This window comes from Copadichromis virginalis, linkage group LG5 (assembly GCF_057382275.1).
Source record: "Copadichromis virginalis isolate Kocher_CV1m ecotype Utaka linkage group LG5, C_Virginalis_male_GT1.1, whole genome shotgun sequence".
Classification (NCBI taxonomy): Eukaryota; Metazoa; Chordata; class Actinopteri; order Cichliformes; family Cichlidae; genus Copadichromis; species Copadichromis virginalis.
The window spans coordinates 12,703,219-12,724,227 of record NC_140622.1 but is presented as its reverse complement, the minus strand read 5'-3'; the positions used below and the strand labels follow the sequence as shown (position 1 = coordinate 12,724,227).

At 41.5% G+C, this 21,009-nt stretch overlaps 1 protein-coding gene across 1 annotated transcript in view; it reads left to right on the top strand.

Annotated features, from left to right (window-relative positions):
- LOC146709041 (inter-alpha-trypsin inhibitor heavy chain H3-like) overlaps nt 1–11,888 on the top strand; it is a 40,197-nt gene extending 28,309 nt beyond the window's left edge. Inside the window, exons 17-22 of the mRNA XM_085456005.1 lie at nt 8,967–9,029; nt 9,955–10,068; nt 10,262–10,463; nt 10,852–11,024; nt 11,275–11,386; nt 11,508–11,888. Of these exons, the coding sequence (XP_085312131.1) occupies nt 8,967–9,029; nt 9,955–10,068; nt 10,262–10,463; nt 10,852–11,024; nt 11,275–11,386; nt 11,508–11,646 (803 nt within the window). The 3' untranslated portion in view covers nt 11,647–11,888. The remainder of the gene's footprint in view (nt 1–8,966; nt 9,030–9,954; nt 10,069–10,261; nt 10,464–10,851; nt 11,025–11,274; nt 11,387–11,507) is intronic.
- Nucleotides 11,889–21,009: the final 9,121 nt, after the last annotated feature.

The window sequence follows — 21,009 nt, the reverse complement described above, 5'->3', positions numbered from 1 at the left end:
GGATATATTAGAAAGCCTGCACAGTCCAAGAAGAAAAGCGGAGCCGGTAAGGACGACGAAAAAAGCAATCACCGCACAACATGGCGGACGGATTCCGGCGCCCAGATCCTCTCATCTTTGACGGCAACGTCGCTGAAAACTGGCGTAAGTTCGAGCGCGAATATGACATCTTTATCGCCGCTGCCCACAGTGACAAAAATGCTAAGACTAAGGCCTATATACTCCTCAATCTGGCGGGACCAGAGGCCATTGAAAGAGAGCGATCATTCACGTATGCCCCCGCAGTCATATCAGCTGAAGGCATAGTAGAAGTCGCCGCGGAATCGAGGGAAGACCCCGCATGCCTAAAGAGAAAATTCAGGGAAATCTGCAACCCAGAGACCAATGTCATAATGGAGAGGCATAACTTTAACAAAAGACAACAGAAACCCGGTGAAACCATTGAAGCATACGTGAGCACGTTAAAGAACATGGCCAGAACCTGCAGCTTTGGTGCACTACAAGACGAGTTAATCAGAGACAGATTAGTATGTGGTATAACCAGTGACAGCGTCAGACGTTCCCTTCTTAAAGAGACGGAACTCACTCTTGCCAAGGCGGTGCGTATATGCCAAATAAGCGAGCTCACAGATCAACATAGCAAAGCCCTCTCTACACCAAAGCATATTACATCTGCTAGTGTGGACACTGTACAGATTAAACATGGCAAGTTCAAAAGGAAAATAAATAAACCTCTAACGAACATTCAAAATTGCAGAAACTGTGGCGGTTCGCATCCAGCCAAAAGGGAGCAATGTCCTGCTTTCGGACAACAGTGTCACGTCTGCAAAAAATACAATCATTACAAAAAACAATGCAGATCAGCAAAACCACATCACAGAGGCAAACAAGTGAACCAAATTTCAGAGGATGCTGACCCAGACAGTGATGAGACATTTTGCATTGAGCACCTAACAATGGAGGGTGAGAACAATCACAACAAAGAAGGATACTGCACAGTCAAAGTTTCTGATAAGGCCCTCAAACTAAAAGTAGACACTGGGGCAAAATGTAACGTAATCTCACTAGACACTTACAGAAAGATCGGCAACAACGAAACCCTATTCAAGTCACAAAAACAGGTAAATCTTGTTGCTTTCGGAGGCACGAAGATCAAGACCACAGGCACAGTTACTCTCAAGTGCAAGCTAGCTGGACAGTTATATGACCTGCAATTCCAAGTTGTAAAACACGATGTGCAACCCATCATCGGATTAAAGGACAGCGTGCGAATGAAACTGGTTAGTTTCAGCAAGGAAGTCTACCAAGTTGACACAGATCAGGATGAGACACTAGCGCAGAAAGTGTTTCATGAATACACAGACCTGTTTAAAGATGAAGTCGGTGACTTACCTATAACTTACTCAATGAAACTCACTCCAAACGTGTCACCTGTCGTCAACCCTCCAAGACGCGTTCCTGTTCCTATGCAGAAAAGAGTTAAAGAGGAACTTCAAAGAATGCAGGCCCTGGGAGTAATTGAACCAGTGGAGGAGCCCACGGAATGGGTATCTAACATGGTCGCAACACACAAAAAGAATACAGATGATGTTCGTATCTGCATTGATCCAAGGGATCTGAACAAGGCACTAATGCGACCTCACCATCCCATGCGAACTGTGGAGGAAGTAGCTGCTCAGATGTCGGGAGCAACCATCTTCTCAGTTCTGGATGCAAAGAGCTCCTTCTGGCAAATCAAACTAGATCCTGCCTCATCTCTTCTCACTACGTTTGCAACACCTTTCGGCAGATTCAAATTCCTGAGGATGCCCTTTGGCATCAACACCGCTTCTGAAGTCTTCCAGAGAGCCATGGAACAAATATTCATGGGATATCCATGCGCAGTGATAGTGGATGACATCATAGTGGGAGGCAAAGGAATAGAGGAGCATGACAAAAATTTAAAAAAGGTTCTGGAGCGAGCCAGACAAGTAAAACTCAAACTGAATCCAAAAAAGTGCAAGTTCAGACTTAAAGAAGTGAGCTACGTGGGACACATATTCACTGACGAAGGACTAAAAGCAGATCCAACTAAAATCTCCGCGATCAATGAAATGCCACCACCAGAGGACAAGACGTCTCTCCAACGTTTCCTGGGAATGATCAACTACCTGGGCAAGTTCATCCCAAACTTAAGTGAACTGTCGGCACCACTTCGTCAGTTGCTTCACAAGGATGTGGTGTGGAGCTGGACTCAACATCAGCAGGATGCTTTCAACAAACTTAAAGCATGCCTCACTAGCCCACCAGTACTTCAATACTATGACATGCACAAGCCAGTGACTCTCACATGTGACGCTTCCCAGCATGGTCTGGGGGCTGCATGCCTTCAGGACGACAAACCTGTGGCATATGCATCAAGAACTTTAACTCCAACGGAGAGAAGGTACGCTCAGATAGAGAAGGAGTTACTAGCTGTAGTGTTCGCATGTTACAGGTTTTACGACTACATCTACGGAAAGCCAGTGGTGATTGAAACTGACCATCAGCCTTTGGTCACAATCCAAAACAAACCTTTCCACACAGTCCCGGCACGGCTACAGCGCATGATGCTACGATTACAAAAGTTCAACTTGACTCTGGTGTACAAGAAAGGCAAACACCTTTACATCGCAGACACACTCTCTCGCACACCAACGCTGGATGAGCAACCTCTAAAGGAAGAGGGGCGCGACTTCGAGGTAATGTCACTTCAGCTCATCTCACCAAAACGCCTACAAGAGCTCACCGAACACACCTCGAAGGACGCTACCCTACAGACACTTGCTCGCTACATCCAGCAGGGGTGGCCAAAACAAGCAAGTAGTGTGCCTATAGAAATAAAACCATTCTTCAGCTACCACGATGAACTAATCATCGACAACAATGTCATTATGAAAGGCAACAGAGCCATCGTTCCAGCATCACTACATGAAACCTATCTGCAGGAACTACACAAGGGACATCCAGGCATGGAGTCTACAAAAAGGAGAGCAAGGGACAGCGTATTCTGGCTGACAATAAACTCTGACATTGAGAACAAAGTCAAATCATGCAGCATTTGCAACAGTCTAAAGCCTCACCAACAAAAACAACCCCTGAAACTACACCAAATTCCTGATCTTCCCTGGTCCATCACAGCCACAGACTTATTCGAATGGGACAATCGCCACTACCTTGTGCTCGTGGATTCATATTCTGGATGGTTTGAAATAGATAAACTTGAAAACCTAACATCGGCCTCAGTCATTAACAAACTCAAACACCACTTCTCAGTACATGGGATACCACAGAAACTGTACTCAGACAATGGCACCCAGTTTACCAGCCAGACCTTTCGTGAGTTTGCCACACACTGGGAGTTCATACACGTCACAAGCAGCCCTGAGTTCCCTCAGTCAAATGGACTCAGTGAAAGAGCTGTCCGGAGTGCTAAAAGACTCCTTGAAACATCAAAAAGAGATGGAACTGATTTCTATTTGAACCTGTTACATCTACGCAACACGCCACGAGACAACATTCTTGGCTCACCAGCACAGAGGCTGCTATCAAGACGAACGCGGTCAACCCTTCCTGTGTGCAAAAAACTGCTAACACCAACAGCAAAAGTGACAACCACTATCAAAACTCAACTCACAAAAAAGCGTAAAACTCAAAAACAGCACTACGACAAGTCCAGCAAGCTGCTCAGTCCATTAACACCAAACGAGGTGGTGAGATTACAAACACAGAGAGGACATGACAAGATTGGAGTTGTAAGTAAAGTATGTGCTGAACCTCGCTCATATGTCGTTGAGTCGGGTGGAAAAGAATACAGGCGCAACAGACAACATCTTCTGCCTGTGAGCGAGCCTCAACCCGAAAAGCTCGCTACAACACAAGATGAACTGGACTCATCTCGACGAGTGGATGAAACTGAACCTAATAAAACACAAACCAACAAACATGAAACAGTTCAACTCAACCCACCACAACATGGCACAAAACAGTCAGAACAGGTGATAACACCTACAAAATGCCAAGTACGCTCTGATGACAACTTGTACCGAACCAGATCTGGTAGAGTGTCTAAACCGAATAGTAAATACGTGGATTAAAAGCACACCGGTGCTGTATTTTCTGTTTTGAAATGTGTTTTATCTCGTGTTATGTTGTTGCATATTTGTCGCAGTTATGACAATGATTACTGTGAATTTCATTTGATATTTGAAGCCTCATTTTGTTGTGTAATCCATAACCTGATAAGTTCTTCCATCACGGTGGTGTTGTTTGATTTGGGTTTGCCTGAAAAGTGCAAAATTAAGAAGAAGAAAAAAAAACTGAAAAGGGGGATGTAGATAACAGCAATGTTATGTTTGTCCATACTGCCTCCTGTTGCTGCCGTTACGGAGAGTTCCAGCAGGTGTCGCTGTGGTTCTCTCTAGATGTTATGTGTACTTCCTAAAAACGAGTGTACGGACGTTCATGTTGGCTGATAATAAACGCCTGGCATACAGTTACAGCGGACTGGTTATTATAAGCAAAACCTACAAAAGCTTACTCTTTGGCCGCCCCGCTTCCACTTCTTTGAAGTGTCTCCCAGTCCCAGTGCACTTGTTAGCATGTTTTGGTTCGTGCAACTGGTCTGTCGGGTTATTGTCTCCCCAGAAACATTTCCGTTGTGTCTTGTGTGCTTTTGCAGGTGTTTTTCTTTTTGCAGTGTTTTTCTTTTTGCAGCATTTTTCTTTTTACAGCGATTTTCTTTTTGCAGCGTTTTTCTTTTTGCAGCATTTTTCTTTTTGCAGCGATTTTCTTTTTGCAGCATTTTTCTTTTTGCAGCATTTTTCTTTTTGCAGCATTTTTCTTTTTGCAGCATTTTTCTTTTTGCAAGTGTTTTTCTTTTTGCAAGTGTTTTTCTTTTTGCAGCATTTTTCTTTTTGCAGCGTTTTTCTTTTTGCAGCATTTTTCTTTTTGCAAGTGTTTTTCTTTTTGCAAGTGTTTTTCTTTTTGCAGCATTTTTCTTTTTGCAAGTGTTTTTCTTTTTGCAGCGATTTTCTTTTTGCAGCGTTTTTCTTTTTGCAGTGTTTTTCTTTTTGCAGCGTTTTTCTTTTTGCAGCATTTTTCTTTTTGCAAGTGTTTTTCTTTTTGCAAGTGTTTTTCTTTTTGCAAGTGTTTTTCTTTTTGCAGCATTTTTCTTATTGCAGCATTTTTCTTTTGGCAGCATTTTTCTTTTTGCAAGTGTTTTCTGAAGTTGCAGTCCATTTGGCCTCTCAGGGCCACCATAGCTTCAGCCTTCTTCTGTGTGTTGAAAAATAGTAAGGCGTCTGCACTGCATTTTCTTCTTAGTAACAGTAACGACATTGTAATGACAGAAATAGTAATTAGTTAGATTACTAATTGCTGAAAAAAGTAACACCGTTACTTGCCATCACCAGTGTGTGAATGTGTGTGTGAATGGGTGGATGACTGGATATGTAAAGCGCTTTGGGGTCCTTAGGGACTAGTAAAGCGCTATATAAATACAGGCCATTTACCATTTACCATTTTAATGGCATTATTACCATCACTGCTCCCTGGGGCAGTCCTAGCCTGTTTGGTGCTCTGGGCAAACACTCCCTCTGCCACCCCCTGACACACACACACACACACACACAAAACATATTAAGGATTATACATTAACATATCTTATTGTGAAAACTGATGATGGAAACGTACTGAAATTAACAAGATAAATATTTTATATAGTGAGAGAGAGAGAGACTATGCAAATGGCTAACAAGCAGTCATTATAATTCGTCATGCATTGAGAATAGCAGACAAATCAACATTACAGCTCTTCCAATTAATGGCTAATTAATATTGTGCTGAAAACAGTCCAAAAGAGTCAATAAACCACATCAGTGTCTACTGTCTGCCTACTGCTTACGATCATAGCCAAGTGGCTAAGAAAGGTAAACAGAAGTTGTCCCAATCCCTACTAATGAATGCTATCTTGTTTCAGGATACATGTCATACATAATACCTGCTATTATCCAAAGACACATCTGCTTGCCTGTATCTTTTGCTCGTTTCTCTCTTCTTTTCTCTTTTTTTTCTAAGCTGAGGACCTGATGGCTTTGAACTTTTCTTTTCCATCTTCCATCAGTAATTTTGCACTCCAGTATCAACACCCAACCCTACAACATAAACTTGGACAAACTACCGAAATGCGTTGACAGAGACATGCCAGCGATTTTGAGTCATTCTGCGCTCCAGATGGATTAATTGCGTTAAAAATTTTAAATGTGTTAATCGTGATGAGGGCGTTAACGTTGACAGCCCTGATTTGTTTGGTTTTCAATTTAGTTTTATTTTGCAAGCTGGTTTTAGGTGCCGCATTAGCCAGCCAGAGAGTACTCTGCCATTCCACCCCTCTCCTCCCTGTGCAGTAAGGAGCAGGCACCTCATAAATGGAGGGCACCCTTACTCCTCGCAAATAGACATGTGCCTATGCAATCTCCAAAATGTGCTGGCATGATGTCAAGGCAGGATGGGTGCAAGCAACTTTTTTTTGCAGATGCCATGATGCCGTCCCAACCACGATACCGCCCTGGTCAACAGCCCAAGTCACCCAAATCAAAACCTGCCACTGACTGCTTCCCTGAAAATAGCCTCAAATCAGAAGTACCTCACACCCTATTATAACTCACAAATGCATACCTTACTCAAGAGGAGAAGAACATGGTTTCTCACTAATTAGAAGTTCTTCATTGAGCCTGGAAAAAGAGTTTTTTGCTCTTAAAAGATGCGATTAGAGTATGCTTTAGGTGTCAAATGTACTGCAGTGTAACCGTTTTAAATAAATTCTATCTAATAGACTCTAATTTGTTCATGTAAATGGGGAATCCTCTTCACAAAGATTCGTTATGGAGTTCCGCAGGGTTCTGTGCTCGGACCATTTCTGTTTATATTATACATGGTTCCCTTAGGCAGTAAAACAAGAAGGCATAGTGTACATTTCATTTTCATTTCTATGCAGATGATATCCAGCTTTATCTATCAGTGAAGCCAGATAATACACACTAATTACTTCGGCTGCAGAAAAAAAAACCCCTAAAGCCATAGTTGTTTTTAACCAAGATATGTCCTTAAATGTGCATAATCAACAAATATGCAGGACTGTTTTCTTGCATCTTCGCAATATCTCTGAAATTACAAACATCCTGTTTCAGAATGATGTTGAAAAACTAGTTCATGCATTTCTAACTTCTAAAAAAACTCACTAAAAGCCTTCAGTTGATCCAAAATGGTGCAGTGAGAGTACTGACTAAAAGCCAGTAAGTATTTCTCCCATACTGGCTTTTCTTTATTGGCTTCCTGTTACATCCCAAATCAAATTCAATCTTCATATACAAGGTGTTAAATACTCAGATCCCACCTTCTCTTAAAGACCACCAAAACAAAGTAATGTAGCACCTGAACAGAGCACTTCGCTCTCTTACTTGTGGTTCCCAGGTTATTTAAAAGAAGAGTGGGAGGCAAACCCTTCAGTTTTCAGGGCCCTCTTCTGTGGGTTTGATTTCAGGAGCCAGACAGACATTGTCATGATTTCTTAGATTTTCATTTAAAGCACTGCAGTTATGCCATATTCCTATGAATTACATGCCGTCACTATTTCATGCTGAGTTTACGATAGAAAATTGGAACATGCAAATGTGATAAAGTGTGTGTATTTATTTCAGGGTTTCTACGATGAAGTGGCCAGCCCTCTACTTTTAGAGGTGGACATGCACTATCCTGACAATGTAGTGGATTCTCTGACCACCAGCCACTTTAGCTACTTGTTTAATGGCACAGAGATTGTTGTGGCTGGTCATTTAATGGACAACGACCTTGACAACTTCCTGGTGGAAGTGGTTGGACAGGGGGTGAGGAAAAAAAGAAAAACACAAAAAATGGCAGAAACATTGAGACATTGAGTAGACATAGCCTATATTTATTTGTTTTACTCTGGTTCATATGGATTTTATCTTTTGTTTCTCCTGAAGCTCGAAGAAGACTTCAGAGTCCAGGGTCAAGTGAGTGCTGCAGACTGGGATGTTTTTTACCCAGACGAGGAGTACATCTTTGGAGATTTTACCGAGCGGTTGTGGGCCTACCTCACTATCCAGCAGTTACTGGACAAGAGGTCAGTTTAAATCAGTTCAGTTTGGCTGCTAAGGCACATTGTTCTCATAAGAAATATGGTATGATATGTAGTCTTTGATGACACTTGTTCTTTTACCAGGACGCTCATTTTAATCATTTGATGTTCTTTTATAGATTTCCCTGTAGTAATACATATATTTTCCTTCTGGCAGCAAGAGCGGTACACCAGATGAGAAAGCCAACACAACAGCCAAGGCCCTGGATATGTCCCTGCAGTACAGCTTTGTCACCCCTCTCACATCCATGGTTGTTACCAAGCCCGAAACCGAAGACTCGACAAGCAGCCCTCTTATTGCTGACAAGCTGACTGAAGGTACCTGGAGAAAACAGAGTTTAAAAATGTAAAACACTGGACTGGCTTTTCTTAAAGAGACAAAAACTATATTGACTGATGAATTGGAGAGGTGTGTGTGTGTGTGTGTGCGTGTGTGGTTGTGTGTGTGTGTGTGTGGTTGTGTGTGTTTGTCAAGTGTCACTTTGAAATGGCTGCAGTCAAGCTTTACCACAAAAGCAAAGCATGGCTGCAGCTCATTCATGAAGAGAACTGGTGACTGAGTTTACATTTTCCACATATTATTCCTCTTTAGTGAAGTATAAAAGCAGAAGCTGGAGCTCCAGTTTAAAACTGTTATCTGTCTGTTTTTTCTCACAGAGCAAAGACAGCAGGCTGAAAAAATGAGTAAGTGATTGTTTTTGTAACGATAAATCACAAAAAAGATTTATGGGACAAAGTCAATTTGTTGTATTCGTGTTGATTTGAATTTTATTCTCCCTGTTCAAAGCATATAATTATATACCTGCGCAGTCGTATCCACGGCATTACCAGCCAGCACCCGCATATTTTGGTAAGTACATCATATACAGTTCAGATAGGATAGATTGTGCTCCAGCCATGACGTCTTACTTTGCTGATATTTACAGATCTGCATTAAGAGGCACAGTTAACTAGATAAAATGCCATGGCATCTTTCACAAACATAGGACTTGGTGACTGCTCCACTTTAAATTTGGTGCCACTTTAAATTATTGCTAATTATTATTTCAAGTCCTTCTGCACTAACTGGTCCAAAGATGTGTGGAAATGCTCTTCATTGCTCTCAGATAATGACTAATTTTGGCTTCATCTAAATTTTAGCTTTGTTGGCATGTTTTCAATAGTATGCCAGAAAGATGCCATTTCTTTGAATGAAAAGACATGTTTAGACTCTGGTTAAAATGGATAGATGCAGATGAAACATTAAGGAGAGCAATCTTTTTGGCTCTGAGTAAGGAAAGGCTCACTTGTAGTCCTTTCTTAATATGCTGCTTTTGAATTCCTTTTTATTCTAATGGGGACAGTTTACAAAATGAACCCCATGTTTATAAATTAGTCAGGAAATAGATCACTGAAACCGTGTGCCATTTCCCAAAGATATTGATAAATATAATTTTTTTTTTGAAACCCTGACAAGCCTCCCCCTGCTGGCCATAAGAATGACAGCAGATTTAAGACATCTCCATATTTGCTTCTCTTTTTGGATCCAGAAACTATCTCCATCTTTAATATAGAGCCTGTGATGGACAGATTTTCTTTGAAAACAGTATCAGTGTTTCAAAACACTGACAACAACACTTAAGATTATGTAGCTGGAACTAAAATGAAGTATATGGACGTGGTTCCACCCATGAGTGTGGACTTTTCATGGGTGGAACGTCATGACCTTCATGTTGCTTGTGTGTTTTTCTGCAATATGTATTTATTCCTGTCACACTATTCTGGGGCCCCTGCAGTGGATGGAGATCCTCACTTCATGATAGAGCTACCAGACCGAGGTGATGCTTTGTGTTTCAACATCAACGACAAACCAGGAACCATTTTCAACCTGGTCAGAGACTCAAATTCAGGTCAGCCCCGTGTACACAGCTGTCTTAAGACTTAGGAAATGCAGTCTTAGTGTCGTCGTTGTTTTTCTTCATGTATAATTTTATAGATCGAAAACTTGTACTGATATTTTTTTCCTCAGTTCATACATGAGTTATGCAATATGTGCCAGAAAGTCCAGATATCATGTGACTGACTGGATCCCACTGTCTCCAGGTATTTTGGTGAATGGTGAGATTATTGGAGACAAGAAAACTCCCCCTGATGGGAAAATAAACACCTATTTTTGGCGTTTTGGCATTGTCCACCAGACCCTTGGGGTCAGGCTAGAGGTGAGCACTGAGGACATCTTGCTGTTCCAGGATGGCAAATGGGTCAAACTGCTTTGGTCTGACGCAGCCTCCATTAAAGGATCCAAGTGAGTGATTACATTGTTAAAGTCACAGCAAAAAAAAAAAAAAGGTCTACATAGTTTCTCCATCATCCAGGGAGTCTTACGAGTATGCCACATGACAGGTGAGGCAAGGTCTCACAGTGGTTTCTCTCAAAAGGTCTGGTGGTAATGATCCACTGCTTTTTTTCACACTTTGGCTCATGTGATTTTCTGCATGATTAATCATGAGCCAATGATCACCTCCTAAGGCACAACCCTCACTGTGGTTTAAATACCTGGGACTCTCCACCTTTTGGTTTTTGAATCAAAGACGTTTCTTAGATGTGAGATGAAACATTTCCATGAAACTGAAAGAAGTCAGACTGCCTTCTTTTCAAGCTCTTATGATTGATTTTTATTCTTTCTCCTACAGTGTGGATCTTCTTGTGACCAAGGATCGCAGCCTAACTGTAACACTAAGAGATTCAGTTAAGTTTGTGATTTTGCTTCACAAAGTGTGGAAGAAGCACCCATACCACCGGGACTACTTGGGTTTCTACACCCTGGACAGTCACCTCCTGTCCCCTGGTGTTCATGGCCTGCTAGGTACAACATGACACATTTCTTCTCTAAATTTGTGGTTTATCACTGATGATTTTGAAGATGTTTCCATGTTCTATGTTAATGCAATTATTAATAAATAATATTTAACAACAATATAGGACCACTAATCTCTTGCATCAGTAAAACAAATACAGCAAAACTCAAATTATTTAGGTATAATTTACAATTACCAGTGTTGGAAAGGGTCCAAATTCAAATATTTTTATAATTTAAATGGTTTACCATCCTCCAGGTCAGTTCTATCATGGGATTAACTATGAGGTGGCACACTTGCATCCAGGAAAAGTCCCAGAGAAACCAGATGCCACCATGTATGTGAAAGGACAGGAGCTCAATGTAACTAGGTACACTAAAGACTTCAGTCTGGAAGTGTTTGCATGCAAAATGAATTTTAAATGTGTTGTTGCTGTGTTTGTGCTCTCGCAGTGTGAATCTTCTAAATGAAACATCTCTCTCTGTCAACAGAGGCTGGCAGAGGGATTTCAGGAACGATGTGAAGAACGGGGAAAATGTTCCGTGCTGGTTCATTCACAATAATGGGACTGGCCTCATTGACGGACATGTGAGAGACTACATTGTTTCCGGCCTTTTTAAATCTGTTTAAGAAGAGGCCACACGGCCGTACCAGCTGCTGAAATCATCAAAATGCAATTCTTTTAAATAAATATTCAAATCCGCAGGCACTTACAGCACCAATAACCAGCAACCAACACAAGACAGCTTTCATTCATAGTGCTGCATACATAATAATCTCAACAGTGTCAAGTACTTGGAGACTGTCTCAGTGTTTCCTTGTATTAAAATATGTGCAAAACAGTCATTAAAGATGTGCTCAAGATTGGTCAATATGTGTCCCTTTTTCATGGTTTCAAACACTGTTCGTGTTTCCTCCTATTTACTGGAAAATGTATTTAACTTAGACACTTTCAAAACAGGGCTGGACAATTAATTTTCCCAACGGGGTACATGAGAAACTGGGACTGTTGTTGAGGGCAGCACCAATAAGATGAAATCAGTTCTCTTTATAACTGTAATCTCAGCTACTGGTAAGAGTAGAAGCTATAACTGGGCAATGAAAATGTGAAACAGGCATCGTAAACATGCCAACATTTTATTACTATCTAATCAATATTTCCCAAAACAATGCTGATGCATGATGTTAAAAACGAAAATGTAAAAATCTAGTGTGTTTTGGGCTTGAACGAGCACATCGAAACAAACCAAAAAAAGAGCACCAAGAGGGCCAAAAAACAAAACGAGTCCAAAACAACAACAACAAAAAACCCAACAACAACAACAACAACAGAAACACACCGGAACCCAAGAAAACAGAGTCCAAAACAGAACGGTTCAGGGGGCCGGCCCGGGGGCCAACAGCACAGGAGCCCGAACAGTTCAGGGGGCCGACCGTGCGGACGGCGACGGCGGGGCAGGTCCGGAGGCCGGCCGCAACAACGACAATGTCTAGCCAACGGCCTGGAAGGTGGCCGGACAGGGCGAGGACGTGCAGGCTGGACAGGTCGGACAGGTCGAGGACGTGCAGGCCGGACAGGGCGAGGCAGGACCAGGCGAGGCAGGACCAGGCAAAGCTGAAGCTGTAGCTGAGGCTGGACCAGGCGAAGCTAAAGCTGTAGCTGTAGTTGAGGCTGTGGGAGGCGACGGCGTGAGCCGCAGGTGGTGGCGCTGCAGGCGACAGCGTGGGAGCCGCAGGTGATGGCACTGCAGCGGAGGCAGGTTGCTGGACGGGCCCCTCGGACCCTCCAGCGGAGACGAACAAAGGCTGGTGCAGCTCTCCAGAACCCCCAGCAGGAACAGAAGGCTGGACAGGCCCCTCGGACCCTCCAGCAGAGGCAGAAGGCTGGGCGGGCCCCTCGGACCCTCCAGCAGAGGCAAACAAAGGCTGGTGCGGTTCTCCAGAACCCCCAGCGGGAACAACAGATGAAGGCCGGACGGGCTCCTCGGACCCTCCAGCAGGACCAGGTTGCAGAACAGATGACTGGGGAGAGGAGTGGCGGTGGTGCCGTTTCCTTCGGGACAAGGAAACAGGAACCGGTGAAGAAATGGAGACCTCCTCCTGATCTTCCGACCACATAGCTGCCAGGAAAGAGGTGAATGGACAGGTGAACAAGGTCCCGGAAGGAGAGGAAGTCCGTGGCAGCATAGAGGCAGGTGGAGAGTGTGTGTCTTGCTGAAGCAGCGATGGGGAAGATTTAGTGAGTGAGAGAGCAAGCTCACCAACCCTGACTTGCTCTCTCCAGGCAGTAATGGTGCCATCCAACTTAGTGTCCTTAGCAAACTGAGAAAGCTGAGGGTTATGCCGAATGATGGCATCTACTGCGCTTAGCCCGACTGCCATAGTCCGTAAATCCTGTGACTGGGCAATGCGGTCGAGCAGACTCACCATCCGCATCATCTCGGCGTTGAACTCCGAGGAAAATGAGTCTGCGGGGTCCATGTTCTGGTCGCGATCTTCTGTTATGTGAAGGCTGTGTACAGGCAGAAGTGGTAGTAGGAGGACCCAATGTGCAGACACTCAGAGGCGGAACATGAACTCAAAAGTAGTGATGTGACATTCTGTATCGAGGCTTCAAAGCTTGTGTCGAGTAATTGAGGGGGCGTTTCTGCGATGAGCGTATCGAGGCTTGCTTGATTTATGGGAGGAGCTGAAAATGATGACGTCCGAAGCCTCGCTGCCCGGCTTTACCACGTGACTGGTTCATGAAGTGGTTCGAACTTTGCCGCGAGCTATGACAGCGATATAAACCCCTCAGACTTCATTCAAAATGTAGGTGTTTGATGGAGAGTTGCGGTTAGTGAGAGTTTGGAGACAGTTTGGAGGTTTATGAGAGTGAGGAGAGAAAGTCAGAAGAGAATGGAGCCAGCTAAGAAGAGGAGGATGTCCTCCCCTGTGTGGGAACATTTTGATTTTATTCCTCCCAACAAGGTATGTAAATTTCTACAGAAGATGTATTTTCATAATACTGGTGGTGCAATACAATTTATGTTAAGCGGCTTTACTTTTGTACAAGGTGAAGTGTTTGCTATGTGCCAGGGGGCTGGGATATAACAACAACACCTCATCCATGCTTAGGCGCTACAGAGCTTTGCATGAGAATAGGGGGAACACTAATTGTGGAGCAAGACCAGGTGAACCATCAAATGCCATGATAATATAGCATGCCGTAATGTTACTAAATGATATAACAATATTATACAAGTGTAATAAGTTATGTGTGTGATATTTATATTTGTGCTTTTTTGTTGTTGTCTTTCCTCAGGAGAACAATCTCAAATAGATGAAGACCTGGTTAGCATGGTGATGGAGGACTCCCAGCCATTTAGCATTGTGGAGGACAAAGGATTTAAAAGATTTGTTAAATCATTAAATCCTAGTTATGTTCTCCCCACTAAAAAGGTCATAAAAGCAGTGAAAATTTAGTTTTTACAGAATAAAATGTGGGCAGGACTGAGGCTCAAAGCCTCAGTGTGTAGCTGTCAATACCTCAACGTTACAAAAGCACAACTACTGTCCACACCCCAACCACACCTCACCTCACTGTATATGATCATTTCCATTTTAAGCATTTCCAAATGATCATTTTCCATACTGCCAGTATAAATATACAAAGTATGCTGCCATCACTACAATATAGATGTTTTACACACTCCTTTTGTTGTTGACATTTACAGGCTGTGTGCAAAAGGCCACAGTCTTCAAATTCATGCCAACTAATATTTTTACATCCAGTAGATGTCCTACTAGAGCAAATGAAGCTTCAAGACACTTTGCGCTGGGGTGAACCAATTGGATGAAAAGCTTCAGTGCGTCATGAAGCTTCATCTGCCCATCACTACTCAAAAGTGTAACAAAACTAGGAATACAAAATACACTTACACAGCCAGAACACACAGCTAGATAAGGGTAGATTGTGACACGGAGACAGAGAAACACAGGGCTTAAATACACAGAGGGAGCAATCAGGGAATGGGTAACAGGAGGGAAACATAGCTGGGGCAAATCAGGACTAACGAGACAAAGGAAGCAAAATCAGATGCATTTACATGAGACACGGACTTAGAAAGTAAAACAGGAAACATAACACAGAGACGAGAACTTGACAAGGGGATACAGCTGACAGGGGAGACAGAACAACTAGAGAACACAGAGACATAAACCATAAGACAGAACTCAAAGAAACCAAAGACTAGAAATAATATAATAAACTCAAAACCCTGGGTCAACGACCCAGGCATCCTAACAACTGCGGATGTTTGTTCACACACACTCCCTCCACAATGTTTGGAACCTTTGTCAGTGAATACAAAGGTTTAGCTTGGTGTTTGTAGAGTTGACTTTTTACTCTCATAATCTTCATTTGACAAGTGGTAAAACTGTAGTTGTAAAGAAATACAAAATAGAAAAACTAATCTGATTTACATAAATCCTGCATTATGAAATAACTCAAAATAAGATTTTGCATCTTTCTATTAACTTGAGCAGCAGTAATGATCATCAAAGCAAATGCTTTTTAATACGTACAAATCGACCTTTATGAGCTACAAATAAAATGTATTTTTTTAACAACTACTGTTATTTATGCTTTTTTAACATCTTTGTCATGCAATATATACAGTTATGCCTGAACAATGTTTCAAAGATGGCTGTGGGCAGGGGCGATTCTAGGATTAGAGCTTTGGGGGTGCTGAGCACCCAGAGAGCTGCCCAACTATGGACTGGTTCTTATATAGCGCTTTTCTACTCTTCTGAGCACTCAAAGCACTTTACACAACTTGTGCATTCACCCATTCACACAAGCACATTGTTCTAGGTGCTTTCTAAGTAACATTCACACATTGCATCGGAGAGCAATTTGGGGTTAATATTTTGCCCAAGGATATTTGGCATGCAGACTGGGGGAAGCCAAGAATCGAACCACCAACCTTCCGATCTGTAGATGACCTGCTCTACCACCTGAGCTACAGCCACCCTACAGCCAACCAGTTAAGATAAACTTTACACGTCATGATGATACTTCTTCCCTGTCAATCCCTGCATCCTTAAATGTCTCCAGTTGTCCCAAGTTCTCTATGACTGTCTCCTTGGTGCATTTAAACCCCTGTTCCTCCCTGTCCTCGTCGTCTGTTGTCTTCTTCTCCGTTATCAGTAATCATAATTTTACCATCTCTGTGCAAGTCTGCAAATTTCTTTATTAAATCATAAGATAAATTCATCAAGTCTCTCTGTGCCTGGGTCCTCATCACAAAACATGACATCACTGTTTTGTACATTTTAACAATTTAATCCCACATTTGTGAAAGAAAAACAAAACACCTATTTGAAAAGTCTGTAACAAAACCATCAAATCTGATAAAGGTTATTTAAATGCTGCAAAAGAAGAATGGATTGGAATAAAAAAAAAAAACATATCCTAACCTTAATTACTGCGGGAGAATAATAAATGATGCTCATAGTGAGTAAAAAGTAAACGGACTGCATTTTTTGGACAGAGATTCACTTTTAATGTGTATGTATAATATAATACAGATACATAAAAAACACTCCCAAAACAGAATAAATTATTACAAATAAATTATTACAAAATATTAATAAAAAAAACTATAAAAATGGAGGCAACTTTGCCTGTGGTACAATGTATACAATGTATGAAAAAATCTTTACTGCAGATACTAATTTTACTAATTTAATAGTACTAATTTTGTGTTGTAAGATTTATGAGTTTCATGCTTTCATAGTGGTACTTGGGAGAGCTTGACATTTTTATCAGGTAGTACACACTGTAAAAAGTTTGAGAAACACTGAAAAGGTAAGTGTCCTTTTGGAAAACATTTAAAGCTGCTGTACAGAATCTTTTGAAACAAGCTTAAAACATTTTTAGAATATAAACAGAGCACTCTGCTTCTCTTTACAGCTCCTCACTCCACCAGGGCACCATTTGGCACTTTCTGATAGTGTGCAAATGTGATGTACGTACTGCGTAGGGCTGGGTATCGTCACTGATTTCTAGAATTGATTCGATTCCGTTTCACAAGGTCCTGAATCGATTCGATCAACGATTCGATTCGATTTGATTCAATTCAATTTGAATCTGGGAAATTTTGCCTCAGACAGTCAGAAATATTATAATTCAAATCAGTACGTTTACATATTTTTGTATCTATAAAAAGGAAGCTGACACTTGCGAGACTTTATCAAAGGTGTGAGCATCACAGCAGATGCCTTTGTGTCAAAGTAGCTGAAGATAAAACACAGAAAAACATGAAGGTGGTTTTCCTGGGATTTTTAAAAAATATTCTGCAGTACATCAAAAACGAAAGAAAAACATTAATCAACATATGAACATTACCTCTGAAGTTACAGCGGTTTTATTAGAGACACGGCTAAGCATTTTGTATTTTGCATAATTTTAAAAAGTTTAGATTTGTTCAGTATTGAACGGCAGAAATTAGGTTTTCTTTTCGGAAGTAAGTAAAAGGAAAAAAAAAACATCGGCCGACAGCGCTGTAAATAACGGTAGTCTTGTGCTTAACAAGCAAATGAATAATGCAGAAAACAAATTTCGGGGATAGACGGGAAACTGTTCTTGAAGTACAGAGAGAGAGAGAGCTGTGCATGAAGTGTGATCTTATTGTGGTGGAAGCAAAACAGCAAAAGTATGACAATGTTTATGTGAAGCTTAGTTTGGATCTTCTTTTGCTGCTGGTTCAGTCAATATTGTTTGGAGAGAGATAAAACGAACAGCTTTAGAATCAGCGCAAAAAGGGCGTAAACACAAAGCGCGGATCCGCCGAAACATCTGAATCAGCGAGCTGTCAGCTTTCAGCCCCGACCGTGTCCGTGCCGTCGGGTGAGAAAGGCGACATCTCACTGATTCTGATCCGCGGTCCGCTCTTTGTGTTTACGTCTTTGTGCAGAAGCCATGTACCTGCTCTCATTTACTGTTTTAAATGTTTGGTGGTTGTCAGAATTTTGTGACGTTTCACCTGAGATTCTGGAATTTTGGGAAAAATACATTTATATAAAAAAAAAATCGATTCAGGATTTTAATGAATCGATATCACGTTATCCAAGCCAGAATCAATTTTAATCAATGAATTGATTATTAAAATCCACCCCTAGTACTGCGGCAGTCATACAGACAACTGGACGGTCCAAAAGTTGGCCTACCTATTACTGGCTGAGGTTTTAGTAGAGTTGTGGCTGAACTACATAAAAATATATCATTAATTTTAATCTCCCCAATCAATGATAATGTTATGTTGGAATGTTGTTAAAGAGGGTCAAAAATGTTTCAACCCAGTTTTTTTTTATTTAGCAGATTCTGTATAGCACCTTTAATATAGGGGGAACACAACTTCCAGGTTTTTTCTCTTTGTCAGTTTAACAGTTTCTGTTTTGCCTGTCACTGTTCCCCTGTCTGTTTTCTTACCTGGTTCTTACTTTCCCCTCACATTCCCCTCTTTCCTCTCTCCCTCTTTGGACTGACAATCATACACAAATAGATTGCATACAATTAGATGAAAAATTACATTAATATAAAAAAATACTATTAAGATCACTAATGAAAAAGTCCTCTCTCAGTGTACTTTCAACCAAAAGGCAAATAACCAAACCACATCTAATAAAAGATATAATTATTCAAACACTGATCCAACATTATTCCTGATTCACGGATCATTTGATTTTACACTTTTACTTGAATGTGGCTCCTGTTTTTGAAAAAAACTTCCTTATATCCCTTATAAACCTGGCTGTCTCTCTGTACACACACACAACAGGAGTTATAAGGTTAATGGGCATTCAGTCAGTTAGCTAGTTAGTATCCATTTCTAACAGGACAGTGGTAACAACTTTAGGCTACGGACAATTTTAAGTTTTAGATTTTAAATAGGCTGTATACATTTCAATGGGAGCAACAGGACGGTCAAATGTCGCTGATTTTACTACAGAGCAGGACGGATTGTAGGGTAGCCAACATTGTCGGAAAACACGTTTTCAACACTGCAGGTTACCTGGTGTAATGTTTTTCAGCTAAAAAGAAACATGGTCTGACTCCTTCCTAACTATATAAAGAGTAACTGAAGGTTAAATGTAGCTAGTTTTAAGCCAGGCACTTACACATCCACTCAGCTGCGTCTCAGCCACCATCACTCTGGCAAAAAGGACGCTAGAGCCAGAGTAGGGGAGAGCTGGAACAAACCATTTTGGGAGGGAGGGGGGGTTATCTATACTTTTGTTGTTAAAATGTTACGTCTCAACCAAGTACTGTATGCTTTTTATATTTTTAGTAGTGTGTCACACAAACAGCAAATATTGTCAAAAAAAAAAAAAAGTCGAAAAAGTAAGAAATCTTTGGGGGTGCTTTGATTCATGCCCCAAAAATGGGCTAAAATCGCCCCTGGGTGGAGCTCCAGGGCAACGGAAAGCCACGTGACCGTCACAGCGGGGTGGTACAAAGCCCTGCACTGCACTATAGATTACATTAGATTAGATGAAACTTTATTTGTCCCTCGGGTGGGTTCCTCCGGGAAATTCAGTTTCCAGTAGCACAGCACCAACAGAAGTTGCAGAATGTGAGCAGAAATATACCATATATACACATTTATAAATACAGAGAATGCAAAAGGGATAAATAGAATAAATAGGAATAAGAATACAAGGGAACGGCACATTTTAAGTATTGTGAGTCTATTACACCGTTGGATATTAACAAAAACTATTGCACAGTGAAAAGGCACTACAGCTACTTGTTCCCCCTCCTCTGTCCCCGTTTCCCCTCCAGCGAGGAGTTAAACAGTTTGTTGGCGTGTGGGACAAAGGACTTGCTGGTCCTTGACTTTGGGAGAAGCAACATGTCACTGAACAGACTCCTCTGGTCAGTAGCGGGTTTTGATACGGGCGACACGTTTGCGAGGTGCGCCTGCTGCTTGCGGCACTGGGAGGAGAGGGCGGGGCGGCGGGGGATTCTCTAGCTGGCTGGAGCAGCATCTAATAACCAACTCGCAAAATAAAACAAAATAAAAACAAAACAACAAACACGAAAACACCAGACATTATGATACAGACTTATAATTTGCACCGATGTTTTTTCAAAATTCTTTAGCCCTCGGTGCGCCTGCTCGCTGCTGAAGTCAAAGTAAACTTTATTGTCATCTTCGCTACATACAGTCCAGTATATAGAGAGACGAGACTAGGCTCCAGTTACAGCAGTGCAAGTAAACAAACAATATATATAAGAAGAGTAAGAAAATAAATATACACTTTAGGGACCAGGGGTAAAGGGATCAATAACAATTTAAAATTTATAATTTACAGTTTGATGATTTAAAGTCTCACACACAACCCGTCGAAAGGGGAGGGGGCCGGCTGCTTCCAAATAGAGCACATTTCATTCATAATGATGTAAATCCAAGTCCATTATGTATTCATGATTTGAATCCTAGGTTGTGTGAAATCCCAGAAATAAACCTTAGACAAAGCAAATCTGTGAACTAAGGTGTAGGTCTATTAGGTTATGTTGTGGTGATCCTCGTGTTGGGGGATTTGTGTTCATACTGGAGTGCAAAATTAAAACCAATGGAAGATAGAAAAGAAAAGTTCAAAGCCATCAGGTCCTCAGTTTAGAAAAAAGGGAAAACAAGAGGAGGAGAAACGAGCAAAAGATACAGGTAAGCAGATGTGTCATTGGATAATGGCAGGTCATCCTGAAACAATCAGAATCAGAATACTTTATTAATCCCTAAGGAAATTATGTGGGTTACAGTTGCTCCAAAAAGAAATGGTAAAAATACTAACAGTAACAGACTAAATTCCAAACAATACATTATGTTACAGATTTTAATATTAATTAGTCCTTGTTAATTGTTGATTCGTCCTGTTCTCATTGTATGATGAATTATGATGGCTGTTTGGTAGCCGTTTGCATACAATGCATACTCTCCCTCTCTT